This window comes from Gobius niger (assembly GCF_951799975.1).
Source record: "Gobius niger genome assembly, chromosome: 20".
Taxonomy (NCBI): Eukaryota; Metazoa; Chordata; class Actinopteri; order Gobiiformes; family Gobiidae; genus Gobius; species Gobius niger.
Window position 1 is genome coordinate 22,300,851 of NC_136871.1, and position 18,267 is coordinate 22,319,117.

General features: G+C 38.5%; 3 protein-coding genes and 1 long non-coding RNA gene across 5 annotated transcripts; 2 read left to right on the plus strand and 2 right to left on the minus strand.

Moving 5' to 3' along the window:
- Positions 1 to 80: 80 nt before the first annotated feature.
- Positions 81 to 5,619, minus strand: slc26a6l1 (solute carrier family 26 member 6, like 1; the record flags this gene model as incomplete). The annotated part of the gene is made up of 19 exons (XM_079578918.1): positions 81 to 107; positions 191 to 336; positions 760 to 814; positions 905 to 1,336; positions 1,941 to 2,051; positions 2,125 to 2,217; positions 2,290 to 2,359; positions 2,442 to 2,548; positions 2,618 to 2,713; positions 2,802 to 2,879; positions 2,947 to 3,060; positions 3,139 to 3,286; positions 3,435 to 3,517; positions 3,770 to 3,922; positions 4,406 to 4,570; positions 4,654 to 4,829; positions 5,051 to 5,161; positions 5,269 to 5,408; positions 5,483 to 5,619. The coding sequence occupies 19 exons, from the start codon at positions 5,617 to 5,619 to the stop codon at positions 81 to 83; spliced, it is 2,442 nt and encodes an 813-aa protein (XP_079435044.1).
- A 499-nt stretch (positions 5,620 to 6,118) lies between these two features.
- kbtbd12 (kelch repeat and BTB (POZ) domain containing 12) lies at positions 6,119 to 8,944 on the plus strand. Of its 2 annotated transcripts, XM_079578939.1 has the most exons (6): positions 6,119 to 6,423; positions 6,662 to 7,775; positions 7,848 to 8,118; positions 8,188 to 8,338; positions 8,405 to 8,602; positions 8,685 to 8,944. In XM_079578939.1, exons 2-6 carry the CDS (start codon positions 6,703 to 6,705, stop codon positions 8,852 to 8,854), a joined length of 1,863 nt encoding a protein of 620 aa, XP_079435065.1. In that variant the 5' UTR covers positions 6,119 to 6,423; positions 6,662 to 6,702; the 3' UTR covers positions 8,855 to 8,944. The 2 variants fall into 2 exon arrangements, with proteins under 2 accessions (XP_079435065.1, XP_079435064.1); XM_079578938.1 differs by having other exon boundaries at positions 8,188 to 8,602.
- A 1,685-nt stretch (positions 8,945 to 10,629) lies between these two features.
- Positions 10,630 to 13,945, minus strand: LOC306979957. The gene is made up of 4 exons (XR_013793976.1): positions 13,855 to 13,945; positions 13,193 to 13,256; positions 12,910 to 13,045; positions 10,630 to 10,731 (listed from the first exon to the last, which is right to left on the minus strand). It is a non-coding gene; the product is annotated as an uncharacterized lncRNA (long non-coding RNA).
- A 292-nt stretch (positions 13,946 to 14,237) lies between these two features.
- Positions 14,238 to 17,796, plus strand: cUnh1orf159 (chromosome Un C1orf159 homolog). Its single transcript, XM_079579183.1, has 9 exons — positions 14,238 to 14,446; positions 14,996 to 15,076; positions 15,172 to 15,259; positions 15,346 to 15,441; positions 15,514 to 15,570; positions 15,657 to 15,791; positions 15,867 to 15,892; positions 16,150 to 16,174; positions 17,016 to 17,796. The coding sequence occupies exons 2-9, from the start codon at positions 15,005 to 15,007 to the stop codon at positions 17,108 to 17,110; spliced, it is 594 nt and encodes a 197-aa protein (XP_079435309.1). The 5' UTR covers positions 14,238 to 14,446; positions 14,996 to 15,004; the 3' UTR covers positions 17,111 to 17,796.
- The last annotated feature ends 471 nt before the right edge of the window (positions 17,797 to 18,267 follow it).

Sequence of the window (18,267 nt, forward strand, 5' to 3'; positions counted from 1 at the left end):
CAAAATGTATTACATAGTATTACATTGTTTATCATATAAAAATGCAAATCTATTATTCATTTTTCTCAGTATTGACCCGCTTAAAGCTTTGTGCCGATGGAGATGTCCTGAAATAAATAAGTATAATTGATAAGTCTTGGGGAGGAAACAATGAAATCAAAAATCTAAATGTCTGTAATTAGTTACACACCAAGAATGGTTCATATGGAGTGAAGGTTCTTGTCCCGTGATTATTGTGACAGAAAAGTACAGCGTCATGAACAGTGGCGAACAGCTGCTGCTTTGTTATGGAACCAGAAAAGAACCCTCCTTTTTCTAACTGTGTCACAACAGAAGCTAAATGCAAAATAAACACATGATGTAGCAGTAATCAGAATATGTGTGTGTGTGTGTGTGTGTGTGCGCGTGTGTGTGTGTGCGTGTGTGTGCGTGCGTGTGTGTGTGTCCGTGCGCGCGCGTGTGTGTGTGTGTGTGTGTATACTTTCATTATTTTGCATGCCTCAGCATTGGCATTTTTGCTTTATAATTTGAAATTATTAAAATACAGGCAATAGAGCTGGTGGAGTTTTGGGGTTTTCACAATGACGCAATTGTACGAAAGTACAGAACGAAGTGCTGGTAGCTAAATTTAACAGCTTTGCCTGAGGTTTACTCAATACTGTGAGAATGTACAATAAAAGCTAAAAAATACATCATGCAATGATTTTGCATATGTCCACTTTAAATTATTATTTTACACTTAAATGATTTGATACTTACTCTGGCACCCTGCCAAGTAGATATCCACATCAATCTCACTAAAGTCTTGGAAAATCTGTTCAGAAAATTAAGAGTGTAGTTGTACATTATTTACTTTAGTCATACATTATGTGCTGTACTCATTCTCCTAAAATGAAACACTTACATTTCTTACAGTTTTGATGGCCACTGTATCTATGAAGTTAGCTGCTGACAGGTCTAGGATAATTGAGTGGATGTCCCAGGTCCACTTTCCCAGAGATCCAAGTGAGACCTTCTCTAGGTCTTGACTCAGCGTGTCCTCACTGCTAGAGCCCAGGGTGGTGGTGTCCCCCTCTTGCAGATCGGACAGCCAGCCTAAGCTCATGTTTTCTGGATCTCCCCCTCCCTTTAGGTACTCCCATCTACCCTGCCCATCAGGAGTCCTGGGAGTGGTTGGCATCACAAATACAGTGCCGTTTTCCCTCTCTGTAATCTTCTGTTCTTCATTCTCTGCACTAATGTTGTTCACACACACATCCCTCCATCCTCTGGCCTCCTCCTCCACAGAGAACACAGGGGCACCAGCCAGCTGCTCAGCTGCCCTCTGGGCTCGTCTCTTCTGAGTAATCAGTGAAGGAGATGATTCAGAGTGATGAAATGCTGGGGTTGGCTTTGTATAGTACACTACTACTACTATTTCAGTGTAACAAGAACAGTCCAATTACTGACATTATGTATGTTGCAAGTAAATAATTCTGTGTTCAACAAACACCTTTAGAGGCATTATAAAAGAAGAAAATACCAGTGAATTCTAGGCATTGTGTAAAATGCCGGCATCAGGCAAAATAGAGAATATGTGAGCCAGACTCATTCAGACTAAACCAGAATAAAAGGAGGTCTAAATCAGGAATCTTAAACTAGGACACAACCACAAGTGAACCAGGACTACCCAGATCTAAACCAGCACTATAATCCACCCAGAAACAAACACCCATCTTAAATGAGAAGAAACAAGTACATGTATATACACTCTATACTAGCATAATATCAATACAGAAATTTTGTATGTCAAAAAATGCAGTAGCTATAAATTCTTGGACAATAAAGTGTAGTATTAAACTTGCAAGCTGTGTCACATACTTAAAATGAACGTAAAATGATTTAATTTACACTAAATGTAAAAGTGCAATCTTAAATTCCCCTTCATCACAGGGCTCTACCTCTTTTTTGGCTTGCCGTTTTGCACGCCTTTCTGCCCTCCTTTCTCTGCGCCTTTGTTTGGCCTCCTGTCTCCTCTTGTAGATGATCATTTTACTGATGTCAAGTCCACTCTCCAAGGCAAAAAAACACACGAAAATAACAAAAGTTTCATTTACAAACAAAGTCCCAAATTACAGAGCAAACCTTTTCTTTGAGAGCTTCTAGGTAAAGGTCAGCGTTGGCAAAATAGACAGTAGCTGATGAGTGGAATATTGTAATGCCTGGGATCTGTCTTGCCTGATATAAAAACAGTAAAAAAGGAACATGGTCACGCTTCTTTGATACACTGAGCAATTATATTAATTTTACCTGATCATGAGTCTCTATGTCCACATATATTTCAGTCCCATGGATGTTTCCCAAAATGGAATATGTTGGCCTTAGCAATTAGAAAAGCACATTAGCATAACAAAGTGCAGTAGCTGTGCAAGTACTATCACTGAACAGTAACACAGGCTTACATTTGAGTTCTGACAATTACGGTAAGAAGTGCAAATGCAATAGAAGCTGCCAGCCCCACATCCAGGTTGAGCAGGAGGGTTGATACCAAAGTGACCAGCCATATCATCTTGACGAAAAGCAAAATTCATATTTGTATGTTTCTTTTGTCACAGTAATTCCTGCAGTAATTGCTCACCAGATCAATCTTGCTTCTCCTCCATAGAGTCACAATATCTGAGCACTGCTTGAACATACTCTTGAGGTTAACCAGGACAATAGAAGCAAGCACCGCCTACAAAAGTACAAGTTTTGATGATTGATGCGCAAAGAAAAAAAAAAAAGAAATCGAAGATAAATTGTGCTTTCATTCAATTAATCACCTTTGGAAGTTCCTGGAACAAAGGGCCAAGCTTCATTATGGTAACTAATACAATCACAGCTGAGGCCAAACTAGCCATCTTAAAGACGAAATGATACAACAGTATGAGGTGTGTTATACAGTAAAGTGGAGATTTATGGCTTTACCTGAGTTTTCCCTCCAGTACTTTCCTGTATAATACTTCTGGACATAGACGGGCAGACAGCAAAGCATTCAAAAAATCCTCCAACCGTATTACACAATCCTAGTGCCAGCAGCTCCTGCAAAAATCAAAAGCCTTGCAAATAAGATAACAGTGGGAATGTTGTGCTTTATACTGTAAACGTATTCAACTTTACCTGATTGCTATCCACCTTGTATCCGTGTTTCAGTGCAAATGTTTTTCCAAGTGAAATTGAAATGGCATAACCAACGATGGCTAGAGCAAACGCATCACCAATGACCTGTCTAAACAGGCTCACATCTGGCATACATGGAGGACTAAGCCTAAAATAGAAAACAGAATGACACACTCAGCCATGCCTTGAGTGCAATAATAAAACATGCAATTACTGTTCTTTTTTTAAACTCATGAATGATTTTTTCTTTTCTTTTTTTTTAAATCATCATGCACGTAAATCAAGAAGCTTCTCACCCACTAGGGATATCTCCAACGACTGGAATTGTGTAGTTACTGCCCAGATGGGTATAGGAGGATATCAACGTTGCACTCACAATCTAAATAAAACATGCATATTGACTTTATTACCAGTTCATCAATAAGTAATGACATAGTTATTCATATGCGTAATGTGGACAGAATTATTAACCACAAAATGTGTCTGCGAGCTGCACTGCACTAATGCTGAGTCAGAGGTCGGTTCCCTGTGTTTGTGCTTTTTTGGTCCTACAGGCTCAGCACATTGTACATAAGAGGAAGAAGTGATAACATAAAAGAAGGAGAGAAAGTGTGTCTCTGAGTCAACTGACTGTGATGAGCTCCACTGGAATAGGTACTGGCAGCTTCGGCCGCAGGAAGGCATTGAGCTCTTTGGCTGCAGCGAGACAAAGTATAGAAACAGCACTGACCACGAGAGTGGGCAAATGCGTCTGAGGGAGCAAAGAGCATATATGTCCAAATGTCTGAAAAAAAACACAAAGGTTTTGCAAGTTTCCATCATAAATACACATTGCTGAGTAAAGTGCTCAGCCGTACAGGGGTTTTCCATCACAAACAAGGGTTCTTAAGCTGCCATCTGTATTTTGTCTTTCATCCAAGAGGCATCGTCAGCAGCACTAAGAATCTCAGTCTTTACAGCAGGCGGAATATAAAATTATGCAAGTACCACCCATTCTTAAAGCTACTCCCAACCTGTTCAAAAACAAACCTGTATTGCTTCAGTATTAACGACCCTGTATGCGCTACCCTGATCACTGCTCTTTACATCGCTATTGATATTGACCTGGTCTACAATTGGTCTTTTATATTCCGCTGCCACCAAGATCTTTAATGTTGCCGACGCAGCTTTTTTGATGAAAGGCGAAATGCCAGCATTTACTACAGAAGACAGCAGACGCACCTTTGTCTACCATAGACATTGCTAAACTTGATTGTAAATTACTCACATATACAAGGGACAACGGCCCACTGAATCGGGTTGGTGAAATTCCAAAAATATATTTTATTTGCCCGATCACGGCATGAACTGCAGCAGCAGTTGTGTAGGCTCGCACTAGAGGCTCAGCCAAGTATGTTCCTACAAAACCAAACTTTACCATTCCCAGCACCACCTACAAAAACATGCAAGCAGTATAGAGGATTTACCAAAGAAAACAAATATATTATGACAATGGTTATTATATATTACACAAACCTGAATAAGTCCACTTAGGACCGTGGTTGCTGCTGCCACCTGGACTCGATACAAGTCTCGAGCTGTGATGTCGACTTCTGTTGTCATGTTTGTCCCATTGTTTATGATGAATGCAGTGTCTGGAGCCAGTGTTTCAGTTACACTTCCAACCATTATACTTAGCACTGTAAATGTGCCTGTTAGAACACAAAACATTTACGCTTAATCAACATTAATGAGATATAACAATAATATGATGCATTTAGATATAATGTAGTTTTGTCTAAATGAAAATGAATATAGTGAGTTCATAGATTATCACAAACATATCTTCTGTCTTAAATCAACTTTGACAACTAAAAGCTATACATTTTTATACAGCTTCATTGGTCTGTGTGATGACAGCCAAATTACTTACCAATGGAAATATGACGTGATGTTCCAAAGAATAAATAGATCAGTGGCGGATAGAGGGAGCTATAAAGCCCAAAAACAGGAGGTAAGGAAGCTAACAAGGCATAAGCCATTCCTAAAAGATGAGATATAAAATGAATGACTATTTCAATGTTCAGAATACAGTATATTTGGTTCTCCAAATGTAACTCACATAGTTACAAGAAACCAAAAGGGTCATACCTTGTGGCAAGTGCATGATGCCCACACTTATGCCAGAGATGAGATCTGGCATACCATAATCCCACAATGAATATTTAGGGAGCCAATACAATACCGGGAAGCCACTGAGAGCACATCTCTTTAGTCTTGGAACCGAACAGCTGCTAACAAGTGTTGTAATATAAAATTAATGATTAAATACAAATGTAAAAGGTGCAAAAATTGATCATCTTACCGTAAAGAATCTTTCAGCTTCTTGGTTACAGATGGATGAGCTTCATTGTAATCTTTTCTGTGTGTAATCTCTTCTAATCTTTCTTCATTCAATACTGTTCTCTCAACTCTGTAATTACCATGCCTATGTGAGTCCATGATGTGTAGTCCAATTTGAGGGTAGCGTTTTGCATGTTGACATATATATACAGTCCTACCTTTAATAATTTACTTTAGTTAAGAAACATGGTAGAAGAATTAAAAGTTAAAGGATGCCTAACTATTTCTGCTGCACTTGATTTTCCTTTGACTGGCAAAACCAATGAACCATAAAACACTCGGCCAGCCCATGAAAATGCACAATAAGGGAAAGTTGTCTTAAGGAGGGTTTTCAATGGAATTTCTCAACAACCTTTGCTCCAAGGTCATCCCAACTTTGCTAACCAGAGAGCAGTATGTCAACATCACACTGAAGACGGGCTGGCAACATGTTCATAATAATGCTCCACTTGTTCATGGACTGAATCACTGTTGCTTTAAGGCAAGGCTTATGAAATCTGAATCCGAGTTGGGAGCTGTGGCGTCCATTCTATTGCCTCATACATGTGACCATTGCAAGAAGACAGCAACATTTACAACAGATTTAAGTGCAGAAAATTGGGGTAGGGTTGATTTCATCCAATTTGACACATTGTAATTAATGTGTTAGAGCCAACATTATTCTGATCTTGAACCTTTGCAAACTACCAGCTTGGCCAAAACACAGTCTATTTTTGGAATAGCAGCTCAGAGGGCACAGAGAGGGGGGCGCATATCTTTGTCTCCTGCATTTGCTCAGACACTTAACTCGTCGAAGTGACACATGTAGCGACAAAAACAAGACAAACTCTTGAATACTTGTCTTTTTTGAGATCAGAAGACGGCATACAGTGGATGAAATTTTGGAAGAACCTAAAGACATTGGTAAGATAAAACAAATGTAAACAAATGTAGTAAACAAATGTACTGAGTGTCAGTTTTCCATTAGCATTAGTGTTGTGCTTACAGTTTGCTGTTGTTCTGTCAATATCTGATTTCAAATCTATTAATACTGTAAGCATCAGTGTAAAATTTCAAAATGCCATTGTTATTCTTTGAAAGCCTAACTTTTATGACATGACATTGGTGTTATTATGAGAACCTCCCCATTTTCTGTATGCAGCGAACATTGCTTGAATTCTAGTTCTTAAAGCTGTGAGCACTATGGATCTCACATTCAAGCATGGTGTGATCCTGCTGGACCAGCTGAGAAGGATGAGGGAGAGTGAACATCTGACCGATGTGGTATTAGTTGCTGAAGGCATAAGCTTCCCGTGCCACAGAGTTGTGCTCTCAGCCTTCAGTCCGTACTTTCGAGTCATGTTTACCTGTGGCCTTCGAGAATGCAACAACAGAGAGATCTTCTTGAGGGACACTCCTGCAGACAGCCTTGCTCTTCTCCTGAACTACATGTACTGTGCAGATCTGCCTCTCACAAACGACAACGTACAAGGCATTGCCATCGCCTCCTTTCTACTGCAGATGGATGATGTTTTTAATCGCTGTCGGCAGCACATGACAGAGAACATGGATGCCTCCAACTGCCTTGGTGTATATTACTTTGCTCGTGACCTTGGAGCGGAGGAACTGGCTGACCATGCATATCGTTACCTGAAGCAGCACTTTGTTGAAGTGTGTCATAATGACGAGGTGCTTGAACTCGAGGCTCATCAGCTCTGCAAACTCATTTCATCAGATGACCTCAATGTTTCCAGAGAGGAAACCATCTTAGATGTGGTTCTTCGCTGGGTTCACCATGGCACTTTGTTGGATGAAGAGCTACGGGCCCGACACCTACCAGATCTGCTGAGGAGAGTGAGACTGCCTCTTATAAATCCTGATTCCTTAAGAGAAACTATGAAGAAGAACACAGCTCTTTTGGCTGATGCTGAATGTCTGGAGATGTTGAATGTGGCGTTGGATGTCACAGATATGCACCCATGTGCTGCACCACGAAAACTGAAGCTGAGATATGGCATGGAGACTACAGATTTGCTACTATGCTTGGGTAATGACAGTGATGGCATTAGGTCAAGATATGGCAACTACAGTGAACGTAGTTTTTGCTTTGCTCCATCTACGGGCCGAATTTATTACATGACTTCACCATGCTACGGATATGCTCTGGGACATGTTGGTGCTGGGATTGTGACAGAACAAAATGACATTATAGTATCAGGAGAAGCAAATGCTCGCAAAATGGCTCGTCAAAAAGACATAAATGTTGAGATTTTCAGGTATGTGGGTCTTATTCTGTATTTCCAAAGTTCTCATCCTTAAAACTTTACTGACAGTGCATTCTTTGTTAGGTATAAAGTTGAGGCACAAGGAAGTTGGGAGAGGATGACATCTGCAGAGTATCGTGACTCCTATGGTTTAGCTTCACTGGGAGACACTCTGTATCTAGTGGGTGGCTTAATGAGGCTGAAGAACCAGTATCTCATCACTAACTGTGTGCAGCGCTGGTCCCTGAAGGGAGGGCCATGGCGCAGCGCTGCACCTCTGCCCCTTCCATTGGCCTATCACAGTGTGGTCAAGATGGACGAGCGGCTTTATGTCATTGGTGGTCGAACTCCGCAGGTATTTAAACGATTATTTAATCTATTTAAGATTTGAGTACAAATGCGTTGCTTTTATATTTCTGTCCAGTCATGTCGTCTTGATGATGAACCGGATCGCCTCAGTAACCGCCTTCTGGAGTATGACCTCAACACAAACAGGTGGATTGAACTAGCTCCTATGAAGTACGCAAAGTATCGCTGTGCTGCTGTGGTACTCAATAAAGAAATATACGTGATGGGTAAGACTAATAAGACTGGCTCATTGAAACTCTCTAAATACAGAATATACTTCATTGTTTGTACAGGAGGCATAGGGTGTGAAGGTCTCGATCGAGGGCAGTCTCGTCACTGTCTTGATGCTGTGGAGATCTACTGTCCTGACGGAGACTTCTGGAAAGAGGGGCCTCGGCTTCCATGTCCCCAACTTTCACTTCGCACCAATGCTTCAAACGCTGGAGTGGTGGGGGGTAAAATTTACATCTGCGGCTACTACAGGGGAGCAGGTATGACCCAGATCACGAATCATAAATATCCAAATCCTTTCCAAATGTTAGACTTTCTCTGTATTTGTTTGACATTATTCAGATCGGCATGATGATATAACAAAGGACATTCTGGAGCTGGATCCGAGAGAAAAGCGGTGGACAGTGGTTGCCCAGCGCACACTAATGCATGATAACTATGACGTGTGCCTTGTAGCAAAGCTCAACCCCAGAGGACTCATGTCCCCACCAGCAGACCTCATTACACAATGACATTTGAATCAAACATCAAAGTTTAATGACAGTGTTTAAAGCTTCAAACAAATTAGATCTACGTACGTGTAAATAGGTTTGTGCTTTTTCAGTGATAATTGTATGGCTTTTAAACAGTAGTTATGTTACAATATTACATTGTAATTTAAATTTCGATATGTGAAACATCTGAGATGAACCACACCTTTTGAGACGTGTGTTTTAGGCAAGTTGGGATCATATCCCTGTCTTTAAATACACTATACAGTATTTAAAGTGTTTGTTTCAATTTCACTAAATAATTAATTCAAAATTGAGTTTTCTTTTAATTGGGTGAGTTATTTAGATCCATAACTACCCATCAACATAAAGCACTTATATATTATAGTACATATAGATGAATATTCTGTATATTTAATCATAGTCTATTTACAATGTACTCTTTTACAATGCATCTTGTATTAAAAACTAAATCCAGTTTAAATAACGTCAAACTATGGTCACAGTGTCTGTCTTTTGCTGATAAATTAAAACTCTAAAAGTCCACATCAAACAACTGCCACAGGCCTCCAGGCTGTGCTGCGGCCTCTGTGTCATCCAGGATGGGGTTGATACCATTCAGGCAGGCTGAACTGTTGCTGTCCTGGGACCAGCAGCTCAGAGGGGTGATGAAACTCTTGACCTCATTTTTGTTGCAACACTCTGATAGAGGCAGCTTGTTACCTTTCAGGAGAGAGGGACTGTTTTCCTGAGCGACCACCGACTTGCATTTCTGAGGCATCACTAGAGGGCGCCTTTTACGTCTCACCGAGAATTTCCTGGTTTTCCTCTTTCTTAAGCTCACTTTGTTATCCTGGTATGGATCTACACGGATCTTACACATCTCCAGACAATTTTCTTTCAGACTCCCAGAGTGAGAGAGGCTCGGTGACGTCTGAATGAAGCTGTCCATTACTGTCACTGGGCCGCGTTTGGGTGAATCCTTGGAGTATAAGGCACTCAGCAGCTTAAGGGCCTCTTCAAGCATGTCTCGTTCACTTTGTTGATCTTTTTTTATACCTTCCACATTCATCTTTAGGCTTTGCACAGAGCAGTCAAGATCTGTAGTGGCCTAACAATGGAAACATCTAATTAAAACACAAATAATCACCAAGAAGACATAATATATTTAAATTAGAAAACTTCCAGACCTTTTCCATCTTGTCCTCTAATCCTTTCACTGTCTCTTTTTGTGAATTAATTTTCATGAGTAGAGTCTGAAGCTGCTGTGAAATGTCACTCTGGACGCTTATGAGGTTATTTTGCACTGAAAAGGTAACGTAAGTATTGCCCATAACAACAAGCCACATCTACATATTATACAACAGCGCCATCTAATGGGTAAATAGTGCACTAGACTTACATGTTGAAACACAAGTTTCAATCTTTTCAAGGACTGTGTGACAAATTGCACTATTTTTCTCAGTGCCAGTAGCAAGCTGGTGAATCTAAAAGCAGGATCAGATATCTAACTACATTAGAGTTACTTAGAAACTTTCATTTGTACACTTACTTTATTAAGAGCTTCTCGAATATGCAAACATTCCTTGGCTAAAGTGTCACTGCAAAATAATGTATATGCTTTGATTATTCGCAAAATTATTAGGCCTAAAATATATACTTTTTGATTCTACAGTATCAAAAAGTAGAATCATAAACGTTTTATTCATTGCAGTTGCGTACAATGTTATGCACACAACTACAATGTAAAAGCTTGTATACCTGTCAGAATTTTCCTTAGTTTTCTTCTTGTCTTCTTCAAATTTGTCCAGCAGGCTATAAAAAGTGCTTTTATCTTTAGTCTCTCCAAACAGAAGAGGTTTACTTTGATAACAACGAAGAAGCGTAGAATCACTTTCCTAATAAAATAAAGTTAGTTGAGATTAGAAGAGTTTTAGTTAGGGCTGCACACATTAATTGCAATGCAATAAGTTTTTGTTACGGTTGTATAAAAAAAACAGTGACACAATAATGTTGTAATGTTGCAATTGCAATACAAAAATAAGTCACAGTATTAAGGTTGCAGTGTTTCTCTGCTGTCACAGTCAACAGTGGCCAAAAGTGATCTAAATCTGAACAGAAGAGGGCAGCGCAGTACCAAACCATCGCCTTGTTATTATTTGTCAGACAAATATTTGGTTTAACACTTTTTGAAGCTCGAAGTGTGCTTCCTTTTCAGTTAATTGGTAATATTAGCACTGTCTACGTCAATCACAATACTAATTGTATCGGCCCCTACCAATAGTTAGGAATACTTGTATCGATTTGTGACAAAAGCTTAACATCCCAGCCCAAAGCCTTTAACATTGTTTTCAACACAAAGGGACTCACTGAATCATACACTATCGCTCAAAGGTTTGTAGTCACCCAGAGCAGACAACAAATGTTTTCCATGATATCTCGTATGGAATAGCTTTCATTTTTCAGAACAACAATAAACTGTCAACTTTCAGTGGCCATTTTGAGAGTATAATCAAACTCACAAATACGGACTAGCTTCTCAGCTGTGCAAACATACAGTAATAGCACAAGGGATTTCTCATAATCCATTGTCATCCAGTGCTGCACTGGCGTTTCTGGTTTCTGAGTCATGAGGAAAGCAAAATAATTGTCATCTGCAAGCAAAGGTAGTTGAACTGTATAAATAAGGAAAGGGATATAAAGATATCCAAGTCACTCAACAGTGTTCAAAGTCTAATTAAAAAGTGGAAAATTAGGGACTCTGTTGAAACCAAACCACGGTCAGGTTGACCAACAAAAATGTCAGCAGCAATTGCCAGGATAATTGTTTGTGATATGAAGAAAAGTCCACAAATAACTTCAGCTGATATACAGGCCTCTGGTATAGCTGTTTCAAGATGCACAATAAGGAAACACTTCAAGAAAAATGTGCTGCATGGCCAAGATGCCATTAGAAAGCCATTACTTTGCAAATGCCACAAAGTATCCGCTTATAATATGCCAAACAGCACAGAGACAAGCCTCAACATTGCTGAAGCAATGTCATTTGGAGTCAAAAAGGCTTATGATGAATGGTGCACCATTCCTTCTGTGAAACTTTACTTACTTTACTAGTTTATTTGGAGAGGACAGTGCACATTAATGAACACTCAGTACATACTTTGTGTTAATGTGCCTGATTTAGCCATGGGCTACTTTCTATCCAAAGTCCTCGTCAGTGCTTAATTTGTAAATCAGTATTTTCAGGAACACTTTTGGTCTGATGTGATGGATTGGCGGAACAGGCCAAAACATTTGCTGGAACACTCTCATTAAACATCATTATATCAGATACATTTTTTGCCGGACTATACCCTGAAAAACTGAAAATTGGGGGAATGCGTTCCCCCAAAACGGGGAATCAAATTAAGCCATGGTCCTCGTACATTTAAGTCCTCCTCATACATCATTGTTGTTTTTTGGGGATGTGTGAGCTACAGGGGACTTGATCAAAACTGATTTCGGGATGAAAGCAGCACGTTATTAAAGAATACTGGGGGAAATGTGTCACTCATCAGAAGCTGTGCATGGGACGCACTTGGATGTTCCAACAAGACAACAATCCAAAGCACAAGGCCATATGGACCTCTCATTGGCTACAGCAGAATAAAGTGAAGGTTCTGGAGTGACCGTCTCAGTCTCCTGACCTCAAGATCATTCAGCTTCTCTGGGGAGATTTCAAACATGCAGTTCATGCAAGACAGCCCAGGAATTTACAGGAACTGGAGGCTTTTTGCCAAAAAGAATGGACAGTTCTACTATCCAAGGAAATAAAGAGGCCCATCTACAACTACCACAAAAGACTCCAAGCAAGGGGGCAATACACAGTATTAAGAATTGGGGTATGGTTCAATTATCATAATGATTTAAAAAATGTCAACTCAGTTGTTTGACCTAAAATGGCTTCACACAATCACTAAGTAAAAACAAATGTTTTGTGTTTTCTTTCATATTCTTTGAAAACCGGTCCAAAAAAAATCTAAAATTCTGCCAGGGTGTGTAAACTTTGGAGCACAACTATATATTAGAACCCCTACCTCCTGAGATTGTGTGGAGTTCCAGGAGGACCTGCTCAGCGACTGAGACACTGCTTGTGAGTTTTCAGGCCAAAACTGAGACCCAAAGAAAAACTGGGAATCAGTAACACTGGAATGTCCACTGACATTTGTGGTCCTATCAAAAAACAAAAGGTGGATATTAGTGGGAGGGCAGGTCTTTGTGACATACACAAATTTTAACAGTTAACTTTTGATTTTGAGCACACCTTTTTAATCCAGTTTCAATACAATAGCAAGGTTCTAATCAATTTAATGAAAGCACCTGTTTCCGGTTGGGATAGTCATCATATCGGTCAGGTTCCTCATGTGATTCATTTCCTCTGTCCCTGAAACACATATGAGAACAAATGTTATATACTTTTTGGAACTGAAGGGCACCCCCTTACTGAACAGAAACAAATCTCAATATATATATATATATATATATATATATATATATATATATATATATATATATATAGTCTTAAGATGATTAAGAACAAATAGCAATAACTGTGGGCTAAATGCGGATTTAAAGTGGTAAAAACTAGTAGACTGGTTTTTGGGGCCCAGTGCCTCATTGTGTATGTGTTTTAGCCTTGAGTCAAATGTATTTAGAGCTCATTTTCTCACTAAAAGTAGTGACAAATTGTTCATATATTTCCTGTTGTCTTTTTTGTTTAACCCCAAGGCTTAACTTCATCACTGGCTGAGACTGAGTAACCCAACCTGCATGTAAAACACATTTTCGAGGATTGGTAAAAAATAAATAAATACATGAAAGGCCTAAGGGCTCAAAAGTTAAGGTCGTTCTAACTCTCCGTTACATACAATTTTACTGACATTTAGCCTATATTAGCAACATGTGTATCCCAGATGAGCTACCTAGATATATTTCAATAGGTGTATGTTTTCATGTATCTTTAATCATATCAGTTTACTTACGGCTTCCAAGCGTCTTTAGCTATAATTAAAACTCATTGAATTATATAAGTAAAACTGCCCTAGTAAGTAGTTTCCCGCCTCGGCGGCGCTGCGTCTGTTAGCTTTATGTACACTATTTATTCAGTGGAGTGTCTTATTCAAATTATACCTTCATATATTATTATTATTATTATTATTATTATTATTATTATTATTATTATTATTATTATTATTATTATTATTATTATTATTATTATTATTATTATTAGAGGCGAAATGTTCTACACTCCAACTATAGAGTACAGACGACGACTCAAGAACCTTCATCATCATTATTATTATTATTGCTAGCATTAGCATTATTACTTTTCGTTTATTTTGAAATCGAAACCCGGAAGTGCTAATGCCAGGTGAAAGCAACCGGTTACTTGCTACTGTTTGTCAGTCAGCCATACGCACCAAATCAAATCAGTGGTTAAAACACTGGAGTTTACCTTCTCTCACTCACAAATGATCAATAATCTTGTGGATGTAACTTAAAGCTGTGTCTGATCCATCCAGAGTTCCGCTGTGGAGTCTGGACTGGTCAAAGCCTACCCACTGTTTCTGTTCGGTAAGTTGTGATGATGGTGGTGGTGTCTCTTCCTCTAGCGTGCTCCTGGAGCTGCTGTCAACAATATCAACGCTATCAACACATGCGTAGAGCTTATTCGATCAGCGTTTAGATGATAGTCCAGGTTGAATGTAATATAAACGGATTGACTCGTTTTAAAGATTATGCAGCCTTATCTAATGCGATCCGAGCGACAGGTGCTATCCATATATCTGATTTATGGTAAGCTAATATAAATGATGAAAGATGAATGATTATGTACGATTACTTTCTTAAATTGTAAACTCTTGTCATGATGAATTGATTTTCAAAATTATTATTATCATAATATTTTAAGCATAGATGAGACTTTTTTTCTTTTCTTTTTTTTACTATAGACAACAAGTTGCTAGTAGTATTGCAGACCTGGACAAACTTGAATTTGTGGCACTTAAGAACACATCCGACCTGTAAAACCTGTCAGCCATGAGTCTTAACTACTGCTAAGGGCTGCAGACATTTGTAGACACAAAAACTATTCATTGATAAAGTCTTCTTTCTCTCTTTCAGAGCTACAGCATGGCACTGTCATTTTTGTTGGTCTTAGCTGCAACTGTGATTCTTATTCGACCAGAAACACCTGTAACTAAGGTGAGACAAGGAGTTTATGTTTTGACTACAGACATGCAATTACAATCTTCCTGTGACGCTGTAAGTGGTTTAATAACATATATACTGTTTTTAAGGCTTTGCACCAGAATTCATTGGAGTGTTGTAGCGACAAGCAACAAAAACTCAACAGCACTTGTTCAAATGATACTCACTGTGAACCAGGTAACAAAGATGTTCATTTAATGCGTTCAGTAAGATTAATGCACGAGATGTTTCACATGAACAAAATGTTCTTTAATCTTTGCTAGGATGTTTTCTGCGCATCTTGGAGAACAGCAACACTGTTTGCATATTTTGTGACTCAACAGCTGTTGATTTGGAAAACATAACAGCCTGCACCTATAGTAAGTACATGTTATATTTTCTGATTCAATAAATTAACAAATGCATTCAACTTTTGTTATCTGGTTTTACAGACTACACGGTGGAAAGAAAGAATCACACCACAGTCACTACAGTCTTTCCTAAAATCGGTAAGCGAGACCTGTTACCTCTATATTTATGAGTACAACAGTGTGTAAACTAATATCTCCCTTTCATTGTCGTGGTTGCAATAAAGGGGGACCAGGCGTGGCAGCTTCTCTTCTTCTGGGAACACTATTAATCAGCTTGTTCCTCATTCTCTCAGTTGCCTCCTTTTTCTACCTCAAGCGCTCAAATCGACTACCAAGTATTTTCTATCGTCGCAACAAAGGTATGCATTCATAAGCTGTTTGGTTCACATGTATAACATGTAGCACTATACTAAATTGTACAATTTGTTCTGTAGCTTTTATATTCCAACCAAGTGAGACTGTAAGTACATTCAGCTACATTGTTTAGACCAGGGTTCACCAACCCTATGCCCGTGGGCACCCAAGTGCCCTTCAGGGTTTCCTCATAGTCGTTAAGACCTTAAGACTTCTTCAAAAACAAGGTGAACCTTCAATATTGCCATTTCAATTTTTGCTTCTGTTATTGCATATTTCTTTAAGTGTTGGTGACCCCTGGTTTAGACCAAGCATTACTTACAATAGTTTTTTCACATTCAAATTTTATGTTTTGTTTTTTAGGCAGTGATGATACCCTCCTCATCAGGTATGCTTTTGCTGTACTAAACAAGCAATATCAAGAATAGCTGGGATACAAATAATCATAACATAAGTAATAAAATAAAAAGTGTTATTATGTACTGGAGTACATTTACCAGATTGCAAATTGTGAACTTGAACTTGCTGCACTGCAGCATCATATATGAGTAAACAATCCTAGCATGTGAGAGTTTTGTTAGAGTCAAAGAATGGCAAAGAATCACTTCCTACTGGTAAGAAGAAAAAAAACTTGAGATGTAGCATCTCGTTTTTAAGGGGGACCAAATGACCAATTTCTTCCCCTTCTGGGGCCAGGACTCCCCTGGTAAAAGAAGTTCTTAATGCCTCTGGGACCATCTTGGTTAAAGCCTCAGCTACTTCACACTGCTTGTCCAGTGGCATTGAAACCCCTGGCCTGTGATGCAGCTGAAATCCACATGAAATGTGCGTTTGTTTTATTATACAATATCTACAGTAACTGTCAGGTCTTTTTTTGTTTTATATAAAACATGCACCATCGTGAAGTGTATGAGGCGTTCAAGGGTTGCGGGAACACACAAGATTAATGATATTTCCCTTCTCTCTTTGATTTAGTGCCATTCCTTAAAAACATTCATGCATTAGGCTTTCATAAATTAAACCAGCATATAATTAATATTCACAAAGATAATATATTGAAATCTTTGTTATCGGAATCGTCAATCTTAGAATCGATTGGAATCAAAGTGTCAATTTGAAAAGCTGGTATTGCACTGGTATTACAGCGTCTTGAAATATTATCACTTTACTGGTTAATAACGGAAAAAATAGGCAAATGAACTAAAACACTTCTCTTGATTATTTCAAAGTGAGAAAGACCAGATATGTTCGTAGAGAACGACCATCGGCTTCATCTACAATCAACAGTGCCTCCATTCCCACTGCAGCCACAACACAAGCCTAATTCACGCCAAGGGACCTGGAGAACTCAGGAACGATGTAGGGACAACTTTTAATAAGGTATGAGGAGCAATCATATAGTATAAGAAGTGGCCAAATGTACTGTAGCTGCTATTGCACACTGACTGTTAATAGTATTGCTATATATTGCAAAGAAGATAAGAATGCTTCAGTATCTCCTTGCACATAGAAAAACATGTTGGCATTCACAATGCTATGTTTTGAGGTAAATCGTGTCTACTCTTTCTAAGTTGTGTCTACATTTTAGCTTTGTATTGCCAGATGTTTTGTAAACCCTACTTACATTTTTTTTTAGAGTGAAAGCTGTACCAATACAACATTAAGACCAGCAAGAAAAGTTTTACATTAGAAGTGATACTGGAAGTTGTTTTTGTTTGTTTTTATATGCAGGACATGTAATATTTATTTCTCATTTGTTGCTGTGCACTGAGTTTTATCCAGGGTGAAAGAATGTGCTCATGGAAGTCAACTGTATTCATTTTGTACAGTTTGAAGTGAATGTATTTTTTATGTGTGACAGTATCACATTCACAGCTGTAAGAATTCCATTTACAATGTGCTGCATCAACTAATACTGTAAGAGAAAAGTGAACTATTTTATTAATTAATGCAAAGTCAAACCACATGATTAAATTAAAGTATAGTTTTAGTGTTTCTTACTTTTAGTTTTCATTATGGTTACTTAAGGCTGCATACCTTATCTCATTGTAAATGACAGTTAGCAATAGTATTATCGTAATTTAAAATAATTAACAGTATCATATCAAGTCTCACCATTTGTGTGGAATTGAAAAGCTAAAATACAGTAAGTTAATTTTCCAATGATCTATTCTCATTTGTCAATATATGCTTGTAAAAGAAACATTTTTGATCAAGTTCACTGATTAAACAGCTAATAATGCATTACACAAACTTAATCTATTTATTCTACCAATGTATTTATCAAACCATTGCAAAACTGTGCACTTTGCCTAAAACATGTTGCCATGAAGTGTAGTTAAGATCTATAAATTTGTTGCAGCGATTGCAACTGTTGTTGCACTGAGTATTACTTGACTAGTTTTTGCCAAATACTGCTTTTGCCTATAGATATGTGCCATTATAAGCTTTCAGTGACATTAAAAAAGCATTTATCCAGTT